Source organism: Balaenoptera borealis (assembly GCF_965194805.1).
Source record: "Balaenoptera borealis genome assembly, chromosome: 19".
NCBI classification, from domain to species: Eukaryota; Metazoa; Chordata; class Mammalia; order Artiodactyla; family Balaenopteridae; genus Balaenoptera; species Balaenoptera borealis.
Window position 1 is genome coordinate 56,012,532 of NC_138878.1, and position 14,899 is coordinate 56,027,430.

The following is a 14,899-nucleotide window of genomic DNA, read 5'->3' on the forward strand; positions in this document are numbered from 1 at the left end:
TCACTCTCAGGACCGACATTCCTTGTATAGCCAGCAGGGCCCTGCCTGACTGGCACCTGCCCACCTCTGCAGCCCTCATCCTTCCCAGTGTTGGGTTCAGTGGATGCCCCTGAGCGCTCATTCTTAGAGCCTTAGTACATAATCCTCTGGGGAGTAAATCCCCCTCCCATCTGCTGGCCCCTCAGATCTCAGTTGATACGTCTGTATCTCAGGGATGCCTTGACCAGCCCCTCATAACATCAGGTTTCTTGTGCCTCCTGTGCTTCTCCCTCACAGCATTTATCACTGTTATGAATGTGTGTGTATCTCCTCCCCAACTAAACTGTAAGCTCCGTGAGCACAGTTCACCTCTGTGTCCCAGCATTGACCAGCACAGGCAGTTGATAAATATTTGAGCAATGGATGGAAGGCAAATGTGAAAGAAGCACACACACCCCTTTCACCCCCCTAATTCTAGGCTTTCACGGAAACGCAGAAGAAACGGCTGCTGTCCTGGAAACAGCAAGTGCTGAAGCTCCTCCGGACCTTCCCGCGCAAAGCCGCACTAGAGATGCAGAACTACCGGCAGCAGAAAGGGTAGGCGGGCGGCCAGGGCACAGGGACTTCCCTCCCTAGGCCCTCGCTGGTTGAAAGATAGTGCTTAGAGGGGTGATTGCGTTCTGGGCTGGGAATCCTGTTATACTCATTCAGTAACTGGGTGTCTTTATATAAGTCACCCAGTGAGGACTTTGCCATAAGAAAATCAGGTGGTCCCTGATTTTGCATTAGAATAGAGTGCTGAGCTGGCAAAACCAGCACATGTCCCCATAGCTGGCCCCTTGCCTGTCCCTTGTTCTCCTCACCTGTGTGCAGAGGGCTCTGAAGTCCCTTCTCACGCCAGACAAACAACAGAAATATTGCGCTTGAGAACTGAAGTTCGGAGAACTACTTCGAGTGGACTTGAGGAAACCTTCGTACACTCCCCATCTCCATCCTGGGAGTACCCTTGGGGCAGGAGGAGACAATGTACAGGGCAGGGACTTGGACAGGGAATCCCTGCTCAGAGCAGATCTGTGTTCTGTCCACCCATGGGGGCTGCGGGGGGGTGTGAGGAAGAGGTGAACAGATGGGCCCCATCCACCTAAACTGACACCCTGCCTTCTGCTCTCTCACAGCTGGGCATTCGGCTCCAACTCACTCCCCATAGCTGGCTCTGTGGGGATGGGGGTGGCCCGGCGGACCCAGCGGCAGTTCCCAATGCCTCCCCGGGCCCTTCCGCCTGGCAGAATGGGCCTTCTGAGCCCCTCGGGCATTGGGGGCATCTCCCCTCGACATGCCCTCACCAGCCCCAGCCTTGGGGGCCAGGGCCGACAGGTGAGCCAGCTGGAAGCAAAGGACCTGGCACTTCTGGGGTTGGGGTGGTGGTGCCTGAGATATGTGTCCATATCTTTGTGTCTGGGCCCAGCATAGAGGGGAGGGAACGACTCTGCCAGCTCCACCACTCCTGGGTCTGGGCCTCTTCCCTGCTCACCCACTGCTTTCTCTCTCCCATGCCACATGCAGAACCTGTGGTTCGCCAACCCTGGAGGCAGCAACAGCATGCCCAGCCAGAGCCGCAGCTCTGTGCAGCGGACCCACTCGCTCCCGGTCCACTCGTCCCCCCAGGCCATTCTCATGTTCCCTCCAGGTACAGTGCCCACCCTTAGGACTCGACCTCAACAGCACCCTTAGCTGGCCTTTCTTTTCTCTTCTGGGTCTTGTACACACTATCCCTTGCATGTGTTCTGTCTCTCTGTCTTTCTGTCTGTCTTTCTCCCCCTCCCTGTCATCTTCTCTCACTCCTTATTCCCACCCCACCCCCATCTCTATCTCTCTCCCTCCCTGTGTCATAATCTTAGTGTTCATACTGGTCTCCGTCCCCGTCTTCTTCGAGAATCATTAAGTACTCAGTGTGGAAGGGTGGAGGGGATGAGACAGTCACAGCAGCCAGGTGTCTATAGAAGGGAGTCCTGCCTATCAGTCCACTGGCATTCTTTCAGGAGCCAGGTGAGCAAGCAGGAACCAGTAGACTTCAGCTCTTGGAACGGGTTCTACACTAAAGGGTGGAAGGGCTGTCTTCCCCTCTGCTCACAGATCAGCCTAGAGATGGGAGATTAGAATGAGGGCAAAGTGGGCAAAAGGGAGGTTAGAGAAGCGCTAGCCCTGCCTTGCTCAGTAAGTCAGGGGTGATTCCCTGTGCCAGGCCTGCTGCTGGGCAATGAGGCTGCAGAAGCAGATAAGGCTTGTTTGGAAAGGGCTGCCTCTAGAGAGAGCTTAGATTTGCCTGTGACCCTAAACTCTTCATGTCACAAATAGCCAAATCAATAGGGATTCTTTATGAGATTATGCGAACTGCCATCTGTGGGAGGCAGGAGACCCCATTTGTCCTGTTCATCCTAGCACAGGGCTTGGCACGTGGTAGGCATCTGTAAATGATATTAAATGACTAGATGGATGAATTACAGGAGTAAAAAATGAGAACAGTTCTTTTCACCAGTATGCCGTGTGCTAGACTGTGTGTCAGACAGCTTTCCTGCACTGTTGAATGAAATCCTCCCAACTGCACATGTGAAGGCACTGATATTATTCCCATTTTATTAGTAATGAATCTGAGCCTCAGAGAGGTGATTTGCCCAAGGTCAAAACTTTTTTTTATTAAGGAGAGACAGTTAGATGGTCTGACATGGCTCATGGGTTCAGAGGGGAGGTCGTGAGAGGTGAGGCTGGAGCGCGAAAGAGCAGGGTCTTCTAAACCTAGGTAAAAAGCTCAGAGTTCCTCCTGAAGCAGTGAGGAGCCCAGGAAGGGTTTTAAGCAGTGGGTGGTGTCAGGTCTGCCCAGGGATCTAGTGGGCTCTTGCCCAGGTGCCAGAACAGGAGGCCCTTTGAGAGACTGTATGAAGACCAGCCCCCATGGCTGCTGTCCAGATTTGCCCTGCCTGCTAGGCCTTCCCCAACAGCATCCTGCCAGAGGAGCGAGTCCAGGTGGGAGGGAAGGGTTCTAATTAAGCTTCTGCACCAAGTACAGAGCAAGTCATCAGTCAGGGAGCACGGGGCTGCCCAGTGCTCAGGGCAGGTGCCCTCACTGTGCCCAAGGGAACGTGTAGTGTGTCCAGAATAGTCGTGGCCTCCAAGCAGCTCCCCCAGCTTTACATTACTTCCTGTCAGCCTTCCTCTGTGTTGCCAAGCCTCTGCCCTTGCCATCATCACCTCTGCCTGCTTAGTGGCACTCCCAGGCCTGTCTGTCCTTCAACTCTGCCCAGTCATACCTTCCATCCAAGTGTGTGCATGTCTTACACTCTCTGTGTCTCTGTCTCTTGCCTTTACTTTCCCTCCCTCCCTCCCTTTCCCTCTCGTTCCCCTCAGCCTCTCCCTCATGCCAGCCTTTGTCTTCGTGACTACCTTTCACCCCAGTCCAATCCTTACTGCTTCCATTCTCCTCTCTCCCACCCAGACTGCCCGGTCCCTGGGCCTGACCTGGAGATCAATCCCACTCTGGAGTCTCTGTGTCTGAGCATGACAGAACACGCCTTGGGTGGTGAGCATTTCCTCTTTCCCTGACCCAGCTCCCACCTACCCACCAGCGTCTCCACCTCTGAACTGAGCAACTCAGAGTCATCCTGAGGGGTCCCCAGGGGAGGCCGGACTCCAGGGAGGGCCTGACTGGGATGACAGGCTACCTGAGCACCTTTTCTTGGGCCTCCCGCCAGCTCCTGACCTTCCTCCCTTCCTCCCTTTCTTACCACAGATGGGACAGACAAAACCTCCACCATCTGACGGGACCCACAGCCCAGCGCACCCATAGGCTCCCCGGGCGGCGGGCGGGGGCCAACCCCCAACGGGCTTCTCCGCGACAGCGAGAGGGTGGGCTGGCTCAGCTATACATTCTAATATTTTTCTACTCTCTCACCCTTTTAACTTTTGTTTAACATTGGCACACGCCTTGCTCACTCCCAGGCCCGTCGAGGGATCTCTGCTGAGGCCCAGGGAGGTAGGGGGCAGCCAGGGTAAAGGGGGCAGGGACTGGCCAGCCTGCCTGCCCCCTCCTTCCCTCCTTCATCCCCCACCTGGCCCCGTCCCACCCCTGCCTCCTCCAGACTGCCGGCCACCTGCCCCTCCCAAGATACAGTCTCCCTCAGAGACTCACTGACCCACTGTCTTGTGGGGCCTGCTCAGAACCATCTGACATTTGGGGAGAGATGAGTGAGGTAGATAATCTGCTCTCCTGAACGTGATTTGAGAGGAGCTGCAGAGATAAAGGCGGGTGAGGAGAGGAGCGTGTCTGTCTTCGCGCGCTCTCTCTCTCTCTCTCTCCCTCCACCGCCCCCTGCCCCCCACCCCCCTCACCTCCTTGCCGCCTTCTTCTCCTTCCCCATTCCCATCATTCCCCGAGGACAGGAGCCACTCTCCTCTCACTCACCTCCTTTTGCCCTGTTTATCAGAGGTTCTCTGCAATTAATTTCTTAGGCCTATTTAAGATACATATTTATATAGTTCTTAACGGTTTTTCTCTCTGATCATTCCCTCTCATTTTTAGAATCCCCAGGCCTCTCTCTGAGCCAAGAAAGTGGCAGGGGGAGCCTGAATTTTACGAGAGGAGAGGGCAGAGCCCTCTCCTCCAGACCCCTCTAGCCCTTCCCCACGTGCCCCCAGCCCTGGCTCCCCAGATGCGGAGGTTGAAGGCTGGGAGCCAGGGCAGCCAGTGAGGTCAGGAAGTCTGTTGCCTTAACGTCTCCTTCCCCCACCGACACAAACCCTTCTCCACTCCCAGGTCTGGTTGCTGAAAGACTTGGGGGTAAGGAATAAGGGAAAGGGGATGGTTTTTGGTTTCTTTCCCCACCCCCGTCCCCTTTTCTTTCACCCTTACCCCACCCCCACCCCCACCCCCCATTCTGTCATGACCTCACTTAAGTGGAACACTATATCATAAGCCAGAGATTCGTCCCAGCCCCAGAGTCATACAGACCCTCCAATCCCTGTTCCTCCTGAGGGGTTGTGCTGGGGCCCAGGTGGAGGGGGGGGATTTGGGGGTTCAGGCTGTAGGGAAGCCAGGGTCCTCTATTCCAACCCCCTGTCCCCCTCAACCCACCCTCGCCCCCACTGGGACATTCTCAAGCTTTTCACACCGAAAAGGAAAAAATGTTATTTTTAGATACATTTTATGAATAACTTTTGTTATGAATATGGCTGGTAACCATTGTGTATGTTATTAAAGATACAAAATGTTGGGGAAAAAAAAAACCAAAAAAAAAAAAAATTTTAAAACCACCACCCTCCCTGCACTCACCCATTCCCCAGACCTTCTTGCCTCTGCTCTCCTGGTCTGGACCTCCCTCAACTCTGAGCCCAGGGAGGGGGAGGAAGCCATGGGGTGGGGTGGCCCTGGGGACCTGCTCTAGGTCCCCACCTCCTCTCCCAGTGCCGGGCTGGGTAGGGTGTCAGGTTTATTTATGTACCTCTTGCACACTCATCAACCTATGCAAGTCCCCCACCCCGGCCCCTCCATGTTTCTGTGCCTTTGCTCATTCCCCTCCAACTCCCAGGGCTTCTCCAATCCTCTCCTAGCCCGGGGAAGTGGGATGGACAGGGGCCACCTCGTTTTGGAATCAGCAGGGTGTCCCTCTTAGAGACCCTCACCTCCTCCCAGCCAGTCCTGTCTTGTTCACTACCCATCAGGGTGAGCTGGGTCTGCCTGGCCCTGGGAGGTGGTGAGGGACACCCCCACACACAGTGGGAGGCAAGAGCTGCCCCCCTCCCCCCACCTGTCAGCAGAGTGTGCAGGACGCAGGCGGCCCCACTCTGATGGGCAGGACCCTGATCCACTCCCGACCCTCCCCAGCCCCTGCCCCTCCACCATGATTTCACTCTCCCTTCTACTCCCAGCCCCACCGGCAGAATCAGCTTTGAGTAACTGTACAGTTTTTCTCGCTGTTGGAGAAGACTTATTTGTTGGAGTTTCACTTGTTTAATGGTCTGGGCTTATTTTGGAAAAAAAAAACAACAAACAAACAAAAAGGATTCTGACCTTTGTTATGCTACATTTCATGAAAAACATAGTGGCCCTGCCTTTGTGGCCTTTGCTTCTGTGCCTTAAGCACCAGGGGTGCGGGGGCGGGGGGCAGGAGAATGAGACCATGGTGCCTGGGAGGGTAAGTAAAGAGAAGTTGGCTTTATTAACAGCAGAGGTTTGGAGGAGAGGGGAACAAAGCAAAAGGCTCACAAAGAGACCACTCGAAAAGTGCCTTCCTGCACGAAATAACTGTATCTGCACCAGCCCTGAAGGCCCTGGGACTCAGTCACTGTCACTTTCAGCTTCACTGGAATCAGAAGCTGCGGCTTCACTGCCATCCTCCTGAGCAGAATGCTCGCTGCCACTGGGGAAGGGACTGGCGCTCCGGCTCCGCTGGCCAGCCCCATCGCTGCCACTGTCTGAATCATTGTCACTGCCGTGGGCCCGTCCTCTGTCCTCATCATCAGAGTCAGCGTCGTCCTCCGAATCAGCATCACTGCCGAAGATCTCCTCTTTGTCCCTGGCAGCCCGGGCCTCATCCTCACTGCTTTCCTCCTCACCGCTGCCACTCTTGTCACTCGCCTCGTCCCTGTCACCCTCCTCCCGTTCACTCTCACTGCCTGAGCGCTCATCCTCGCTGCCTTCCTTCTCACTGCTGCTGCCCTTCTCTCGTTCCTCATCTGTGAAGGAGCAAGAAGAAGTAAGACCCAGTTCCCCACCCTCCCAGGGCTCCCAGAGTTTGGCCCGTCCAGCTTTACCTGAGCCCCCAGCTTCTTTCTCTTCCGTCTCCATTTCCTCCTCTTCTTCCTCCTCGGGTTCGTGGTTCTCCAGCTGGGCCTTCCGTGCCTCCTGGAAGCAGCAGGGTTGAGGGGAAGGGGAGGGTGTTCTATCTGGTTCCTGTCCCAGTCCTCACGAACTACCACCCTCCCCATGGGTGCCCTGGGTCAGTGGTGCTTGTTACCTGGGCTTCTAGTTCCTTCTCATTCATGTCCCGGTGTTTGACCACAAGCAGGGCATTGGTACCCGACTGAACCCCTGCCTTGGCTCGGCGCTTACTCAGGCGGACCCTGCGGTGGTGGAGTTGGGGGAGGGGTACGTGAGATTCAGTTAAGGACCCCCGTGGGGAATCTGGTCTAATATGGTTCTTACCCATCCTTACTCATCTATGCTTAGCCCAGAGCAGACCAGAATAAATACAGACTGAATAAAGGAGACTAAACTTGGGGGTAAGGGACGGGCGGGATGACAGCCGTCAGGATAGCAGTTTGGTTGCCCTGCACTTTATATGTGTATATGTATGCCCTGTACACATACACATAAACGTATAAAGAGACTTTAATGTGAATTAGATACCAACACTTTAAAAGAACAGAATCTGGATTTCTGGCTTTTGGAAAATAAGATTCTGTGACCCCCCCCCCCCCCCGGGCCTTTGTTGCCTCGCCGCCACCCCCCACCCCCACCCCGAGCATAGCGGCAAATGGGTTGCTGTGCTGGGTCACAGTGCCCCTTGGAGGTTGCCAAGAGCTCCAGGTCACCCAGCCCCCAGCAGCCCACTGTGCCGTTTACATTTTTTGCCTGGCTTAATTAAGGGATCAGAATTGGGACCTCTCCTTTAAACAGAAACTCCAGGTCACACTTTCCCAACCTTTACACCAAGGGTCCCAACACAGCAGTAAACTTTTAACCATCAGGGAAGTCTTGGGGGGGGGGGGGGGGTCATGTTTTTTGAACTTGGATATCTAGCGCTTCATTTAAAATATTCACGCTAATTTTACGTATTACTCCATACTTTAGCTATGTTTACTCTTACATGAAGTCTCTCATTAGTATCAGTAAACTTGGTAGTCCTACCCTATGTGAAAGCTCTAAATATCTCCGGTGTTCGGTAAAGATTTTCTTTCTGGGTTCTTGTGTTAGAACCAGGTCCAGCCCACATGCATGAACAGGCTTCTGCTCTTACCAATGCACATGGCAAATCTTTAGGTATAAATGACCTCCAAGGTGGCTCCTGCATACCCCAGGGTACTGAAGTACAAGCCCAGGCTAGTCTGAGTGAGGTAGGACTGTGCTGAGTACCTGGTCTCCAACTCATTGTAGTAAACCCCATCACCCTCTCGGAAGATGAAGAAGTAGTTTTCCTCGTAGCCCTTGCTAGCCTTGTTCTTCACATTCCAGTTGTACTCCCGAGCAATCTTGTAGTCGTACCTGAGGATGAAGGGGATAGGGTCAGCCCCATTTCTTCCCTGTGAGGGAGAAAAGGAGACACTTCTCAATACCCAAAACCTAACCCCAACCCACGCACACGTCATCTGGTGCATAATCCATCTCCTCTTCCTGGTCCCGTTTTCGTTTCTTCAGTGTTTCTTCCACAGGCAGGAAGTAAGCCACAAATTGGTTCCCTTCCTCATCCATCATGCCCCTGGTTGGGGGAAAAAGAGGAGCAGTTAAGAGTGAGTGAGGAGAAAGAGACAATAAGAAGCAGGCCAAGGTGGACAGCAGGGCCACTTACCTGATCATGGCCTGAGACATCATCTCCAATGCAGCTGCACCACTTGTGTCCTTGGGGGCGGGGTCTGAATCAAAGATTACCTGAGCGCAAGGATTGATCCACATCTGGGAGACGGAGGGCACTGGGGTTAGACTGGGACAGGCAGAGATGGCAGGCTATCCCTCTCTGCCCCCTGCCCTGGATCTGACCTTAAAATCTGGAAAGACAGGCATGACCTCCACTGGTGTCACTCGGGGCTTGCTGTAATGCTGGGAGATCTGGCAGAGGCAAAAAACAGGGTGAGAAGGAGTACAAAGTGCTCTGGAACCACACCTCTGTCTGCCTCCCCCCCGATCCCAGTCCCTCAATTACAGATTTCTGGGCATCCTCAAAAGTCTTCTCAATAGCTGTGATCTGGCTATCCCTGTCTTTGTATATTTCTTCCTCAGTGAACTGCTGCTTCACAGAAACCCCAATCCTAGGGAGGAAGAAAAAGGCCTTTAGAGGCCACTGGATATACATGAATGCTCCACCTTGCCTCCCTACCCACCACAACTTACTTAACCTCAGGCTTCTCATTGGAAATGCCATAACGATTGAACTCCGTGGAGATGTACTCTGTCTTCCGCATCCATGGCACCACCTTTGCATGCTGCTGGGATCTGGGGCGGGAGAATCGGGCACCTCAGGACCCCACTGCCTTCCTCCCATCAGAGCCAGTCCTGAGTCCCCACTCAGCACCCCCTCACCTCTTGGAGCTGGTGGGGGCCTGAATCTCCTCTTCCAAAAGCTTCTCATCAGCTGGATCTAGGAGTACTAGAAGAGAGCAAGCAAGGTGAGAGGAGGACTATGACGGAGGCCCACAGCCAGCCCTCACTAGCTTAGAGAAGGCCCTCCCTGTCTCCCAACGCACCACTGGGGTCGATGCGGTAGGTATCAGGGTTGATGAGGTCAATGGTAACTCCCAGGTCTGGCTCAGTCAGGAGATCATGTTTGTGCTGTTTCTCCAAGGAAGTCGCTTTGTACTGGACAAACCTGGGTGGGGAAACATGCCCATTACGGTTGCCTGATTCCAGCCTTATCCCTTACACCCCTGCTTCCCAGAAGGCTAAGCTCCTCCAGGGAGGAACTCGGAATGAAATATCCCCCATGTTGGAGTCAGCAGGCTAGCAGCTCTCCAGTGGGAAGAGACTTGGATACTGCTTGCTTCTTCACTTAAACATTTACGGGGCACCTACTATTATGTGCTAGCTACTGTTCTATGCCTGAACAGTCAACAAGAGAAGCAGTCCTTGCCCTCAAGGAACTCATATTCTAAGTGAGGCGTTTCCCTAACCCCCATGCGCAGTCTCACCTGTTCTGGTCGAAGGGATAGGTGATGAACTTGGGGTCGAAGGGGATGTCAGGGAGGCTATTGCAGTACTTGACTCGGCAGACCACTCCAGACCTGGGAACACAGTGGCTCAAAACCCGGCCCCTGATGCCCCACCTCTGTTCGCAGCCCCCACTGGCCCACCCGTCCTAAGAAAACACAATGGAGCTCACCTCTCAGGCAGAGTCCGATGAGAATTGGGCCTGGTGGGTAAAAGAGAGACACTGACAAAAGATGGAAAGAACGGGATTGACAGGAGAGCAAAGGGGGTTTTTCCAAGCTTTTAAAAGGGAAGGAGAGAGCGACAAACGCTAATTCCTCTTGGTAGGGGTGTCCCAAGTGCTCTAATGGAGAGTGTCACGTATTCCTTTCGGTGTCCCTAAAGGCTTTAATGAATGAAGCCAAGTGCTCAATCTTTTTGAAGGAGATGTGTTCAAATGCTTTAGTAAAAAGAGCCTCATGCTCAACTGTTTTTGGGAAAAGGGGTCTCCAAACGTTTGACTGGAAGAATAAAAACTCAATCCCTTTTGGGTAAAGTCCCCAAGAGCTTAATTCCAGAACTCCACGGCAGGGTAAGAGAGAGGCAATACGCCTTCCGAGACCCGCCCCCGTGAGCGGGTGAGCGCTCCGTGACGTCACGGGCTGACCTGGGGGGCTGGTGAGGTTGTAGACTGACAACTGGGCTCGACCCTCCCACCTCGCCGATGCCTACCCGTACGTAAAACAGTACAGCCAAGCGCCGTAGTGCCTACCTGTGGCCATCCTCGCGCTGGGCCTGGGTCTGGATAGTGGGCGCCATGGCGACGACGCGAGAGAAGTCCTGACAAGAGCCTCAGAGAGCCACGGTAAAAGGCGTGCCGACTTCGGCGCACGCCCAATCCGAGGCAGGGCTCGGGTTGACACCGTTCTCCTCGGGGATAGGGTCGGAGTGAGGTGGGCTGGTGAGAAGAGTTCCCGCAACACTGGAGTACTACGTAGTACTCAGGTAAACGCGCAAACAACGCCAGGGACTAACTCTCAGCTCCAGAACCACCAACTGCCGCCAATGCTCTAAGGACCGCAGGTCGCCTCAGGCGGCGAGGCCTTCTGGGAAATAGAGTCTGATTGGAACCACACCCGGATTGGCGAGCGTCTGGGCAAAGGGCGGAGCAAGGCAGGGAAACCTCTTGTGATTGGTGAACCGGTATCTCAGTCTAGACGTCGGATTTGAGAGTCGAGTTGGAGGGTGGGTTCTTTCCTCCCATTGGTTAAATTTTCTGGGAGGCGGAGCTAACCAGCAAACGGGGCCTAGAGACGAAGAAGCTAAAAAGAAACCGGGAAGACGCGCTTCTGACGCACTTCCCGCGCGCGAAGCGAGGAAGATGGCTGCATCCCAGCAGCAGGCTTCCGCGGCTTCCTCTGCCACTAGTGTGTCAGGTCCGGGTTCGGCCGGTGGCTCTGGTCCCCAGCAGCAGCCACAACCACCAACACAGCTTGTGGGACCTGCCCAGAGCGGGCTTTTGCAGCAACAGCAACAGGACTTCGATCCTGTGCAGCGCTATAAGATGCTCATCCCGCAGCTGAAGGAAAGTCTGCAGGTGATTGGTCGGGAGATTTGGCTCTCTGACATCACGGGGGTGGGCGGAGGGACTATTTAGTCAGGGAGAGAGCGAAAGGAGCGTTAGGCAGGGAGGAGGAATGAGATTTGATCTTCGTGAGGCCAAAGCGAAGCTCTGTGGATTGACAGTGTGAGGTGGGATCAGGGCGAATCTTGAGCTTGAGACTGACTGGAATTCGAGTCAGGGAGGGAATTTAAAGGAGAAACTTAGCTCTGGTCGTTAAAGCCTGAGGAAACGACTGGCCTGTACAGAGACTGACCGTGACTGGTGGGTGAGGGAGGACTCTAAGGTATGTCCGGGAGGGTATTGGCGAGAACCCCAGGTGAGAGCGGGCCTCTGGGAAAATACAGGTGGTTATTGCTATAGAGGAATGGAAGCTGGAGTTACTCTGGAGTGACAGGAGGGGAAGTGCCAAGTGAAGAGGACGCCTGAGATTGGGTGTATCTTAAGGAAGAGTGTAGATCTACCAAAAGTGTCCTCTTCTCTTTCTCCATCTCCTGAACCTTTTTTTTTTTTTTTCTTTAAACTAGACCTTGATGAAGGTTGCAGCCCAGAACTTGATTCAGAACACTAACATTGACAATGGACAGTGAGTACTCCTCTTTCTCCAGGCTGTCCTAACTCCATCCTGGTCTTAGAAACTCATCCCCCTTGCACCACACCCACCCCACTTTTCTCTTATTTTCAAGCCTGGTTCCCTAGCGCCTGACCTTGCCCTTTTTGCACCTCCTTCTATTATCTGTCCCCTAGGCCCTGCCTCGGGTCTCCTGGGCCTATACCTGGTTTTCTGATGGATACTTGGTTGGGTAGTCACTTAGTCCCAGAGATTGGAAATACATTCCACACCTTCTTCTCCTGGACTGTAGGAAGAGCAGCGATGGACCCATTCAGCGCTTTGACAAGTGTCTGGAGGAGTTCTATGCACTCTGTGACCAGCTAGAGCTCTGCCTGGTAAGGGGCCTCCTAGCCACCGGGTGACCACAACCCTGCCTCAGTTCCTGGTGCTTCAGGAACCTTCATTCAGTCAATCAACACACGCTCACTGAGCATCTCCGGCGGCCCAGACCTGTGCTGATGCTGCAACTGATGCTGGGGGCACAATATTGCCCAATCCTTGCCCTCACAGAGCTTCCAGTTCAGTGGGGTGACAAATATATCCTCAAACAGTGACAGTACAGAGTGGTCAGGGCTCTGATGGGAGAAGCTCAGGCCATGGAGGGCTCTGAAGGGGGAAGCACAGACAGAAGGCTCAGGGCTGGAGTTGTGGAGGCACAGGCAGAGGGGGCAGGATTAAAATGAGGGAAGCTCAGGGGGCTGTGGAAGTCCAGAGAAGGCACCTGACCCTGCCTAGGGCAGGTTTAGGGAGGAAGTGGCTCAGGGTAGACTACTAGTGGAGAGCACATCTGAGCGGAGGCTGGAACAAAAATGGAAGAAGGGCAAGAGTTGAGAGGAGGGTAAATGGCTCGGAGCACAGCCTTTGGAGTCAGACGGACCACCTGAGCCCAATCTCTACCTCTGAGTCTTGGGTTCCTCCTTTGGAAAATGGATTTTTGGGAAGGACTCAGCAAGATCTTGCATATAAAGCACTTAACCTGGTACTGGACACATGGCAAATGTTTCCTGTAGTATCATCATTGTCATCATTATCTTGAACTGGACTTTGAAGGAAAAGTCAGTCTGAGGAGCCTCGTAGTGGTAGAAAGGTGTTCCAGCCAGACGGAACAGCTTCTGCTTTAAGTTCCCTTTGGGAACATCATGAAATTCAGTCTGGCTGAGGCGTGGTAGGCGTTGGCGCTTGTGGGATTCTGAGTATAGCCTGGAGGGTGCTGGGGAGCCTTGGAGGGTTTCAAGCAGGGAAGGACATGGACCCATTTGCTTTTTTAGGAATATGCCTCTGGCTGCCACATGAGGGATGGGTGCAAGGGGCTGAGAGTGGAGGCTGGGAGCCCATGGCAGGATCCAGGAGGGCTAGGTTCCACCAGGGCAGGGTCCTGAGGAAGTGGGAAAGGGCAGGTGGGAGGGATACTCAGAAGGCTTTGTGCACAGGGCCATGGGACTGACGGGCTGGGGGAGGAGCCTCCAAGATGAGGCCCAGGGCTCTAGTTGGAATGGTAGGGCCGTCCCTGAGACAGGGACCCAGGAAGGAGAGTGGTTTTGGGGGCAGAGTATGGGAACTCGGGAATTTTAGGGGAGGCTGGGCACACAGAAGTGGTGTCATCAGTACAGAGATCGGAACGGTAGTGTGTGTGGGTGAGACAACCCCTAGAGGGCATGAGAATGAGAGGAGGAGAAGGGATACGGGAATTACCACATTTAAGGCTTAGGTAGATTAAAAAGCATCTAGAAGGACCACCCAGAGAAGTAGGAAAACCAGGAGGAGCAGGTGCCACCGGAGAAGCTAGTGCCGATGCCAAGCCTAGGGTTAGGACAGTCACAACAATAGTAGTTGACATTCATCAACTAGCACTTAAGTTAACTTGCCAGGACCTGTGCCTGTGTCTTTCGCACGCTGCTCTCACCATTCTCACCTTATTAGATAGTAGAAGTAGTTATTAAACCCATTTTCCAAAGGAGGAAACAGACGCAGAGAGGAGCAGCCGCATGCCTGAGGTCACCCAGCGAGTGGCAGGGCCAGGCTCTGACCCCAAGACTCCAGGATTCCAGAGGCTGAAAAGGCTACCCTAGGCTGGCCCTTGGGGTGGGGTTGGCAGTACCCGGAGTGAAGGCTGATGCCACGCCTTGCCTGCCTGCCCACAGCGCCTGGCCCATGAGTGCCTGTCACAGAGTTGCGACAGTGCCAAGCACTCTCCGACACTGGTGCCCACAGCCACCAAGCCTGATGCCGTCCAGCCTGACAGCCTGCCCTACCCGCAATACCTGGCGGTCATCAAAGCCCAGATTGCCTGTGCCAAGGACATTCACACTGCCCTGCTGGACTGCGCCAACAAGGTCACAGGCAAGACGCCTGCACCGCCTACGGGCCCTGGGGGCGCCCTGTGAGCTGGCAGGGCTGGGAGTGGGGCTGGCAGTTGGGGAGGGAATGAAGAGTGGCCTCAAAGCAGCTGTGTCTCTGACTTTTCTTCCTGCCTGCGCACTGCGGCTGGCGCCAGCAGGGGGCAGCAGAGGCCAGCAGGGAGCACCCAGGGCGGGGCCTGGCCTCTGCGGGCTGCCTTCTCTCTTCCCTGGCTGAGGGTGGACTTTGGATTGTGCCTGTGGGTGACCTCTTCCAGGGGTCTCCCCCAACCTGGCCTGGCTCTGGAGCCCTGACTGGGTCCCTCTCCCTCAGTCCTTCCTTGATTCTGTCCCAGTGTGGGGGTGGTCTCTGTGCCTGCTCCTTTTTCTAGCTGTTCCCCTGAGCGTCTTGTGTCATTCGATCTCTCTGTCCCCATCTCCCTGTCTCTAACCGTCTCTGT

The 14,899-nt window shown here is 54.4% G+C and overlaps 3 protein-coding genes across 10 annotated transcripts in view; 2 read left to right on the forward strand and 1 right to left on the reverse strand.

Moving 5' to 3' along the window:
• SAMD4B (sterile alpha motif domain containing 4B) overlaps nucleotides 1-5,975 on the forward strand; it is a 37,241-nt gene extending 31,266 nt beyond the window's left edge. For 7 of the 8 annotated variants that reach the window (XM_082366714.1, XM_082366715.1, XM_082366721.1 and 4 more), the window contains 5 exons: nucleotides 458-576; nucleotides 1,155-1,353; nucleotides 1,543-1,666; nucleotides 3,470-3,553; nucleotides 3,764-5,975. In XM_082366714.1, the coding sequence (XP_082222840.1) occupies nucleotides 458-576; nucleotides 1,155-1,353; nucleotides 1,543-1,666; nucleotides 3,470-3,553; nucleotides 3,764-3,792 (555 nt within the window). In that variant the 3' untranslated portion in view covers nucleotides 3,793-5,975. The remainder of the gene's footprint in view (nucleotides 1-457; nucleotides 577-1,154; nucleotides 1,354-1,542; nucleotides 1,667-3,469; nucleotides 3,554-3,763) is intronic. The other variant, XM_082366720.1, reaches the window with a different exon arrangement.
• A 194-nt stretch (nucleotides 5,976-6,169) lies between these two features.
• On the reverse strand, nucleotides 6,170-10,780 carry PAF1 (PAF1 homolog, Paf1/RNA polymerase II complex component). The gene is made up of 14 exons (XM_082366744.1): nucleotides 10,641-10,780; nucleotides 10,062-10,091; nucleotides 9,871-9,963; nucleotides 9,430-9,551; nucleotides 9,266-9,332; nucleotides 9,077-9,178; nucleotides 8,889-8,994; nucleotides 8,726-8,794; nucleotides 8,538-8,641; nucleotides 8,331-8,447; nucleotides 8,105-8,233; nucleotides 6,987-7,092; nucleotides 6,784-6,874; nucleotides 6,170-6,705 (listed from the first exon to the last, which is right to left on the reverse strand). The coding sequence occupies exons 1-14, from the start codon at nucleotides 10,685-10,687 to the stop codon at nucleotides 6,308-6,310; spliced, it is 1,581 nt and encodes a 526-aa protein (XP_082222870.1). The 5' UTR covers nucleotides 10,688-10,780; the 3' UTR covers nucleotides 6,170-6,307.
• A 469-nt stretch (nucleotides 10,781-11,249) lies between these two features.
• MED29 (mediator complex subunit 29) lies at nucleotides 11,250-14,547 on the forward strand (the record flags this gene model as incomplete). Its single annotated transcript, XM_082366786.1, has 4 exons — nucleotides 11,250-11,465; nucleotides 12,017-12,075; nucleotides 12,353-12,437; nucleotides 14,244-14,547. 4 exons carry the CDS (start codon nucleotides 11,250-11,252, stop codon nucleotides 14,484-14,486), a joined length of 603 nt encoding a protein of 200 aa, XP_082222912.1. The 3' UTR covers nucleotides 14,487-14,547.
• Between the last annotated feature and the right edge of the window lie 352 nt (nucleotides 14,548-14,899).

Coding starts and splice junctions, on each gene's coding strand:
- PAF1 (XM_082366744.1), bottom strand. CDS start 10,687: ATGGCGCCCACTATCCAGACCCAGGCCCAGCGCGAGGATGGCCACAG. Junction 9,179..9,265: donor GCCCCCACCAGCTCCAAGAG/GTGAGGGGGTGC, acceptor CTCCCGCCCCAG/ATCCCAGCAGCATGCAAAGG. Junction 6,706..6,783: donor GAAAGAAGCTGGGGGCTCAG/GTAAAGCTGGAC, acceptor GCTCCTTCACAG/ATGAGGAACGAGAGAAGGGC.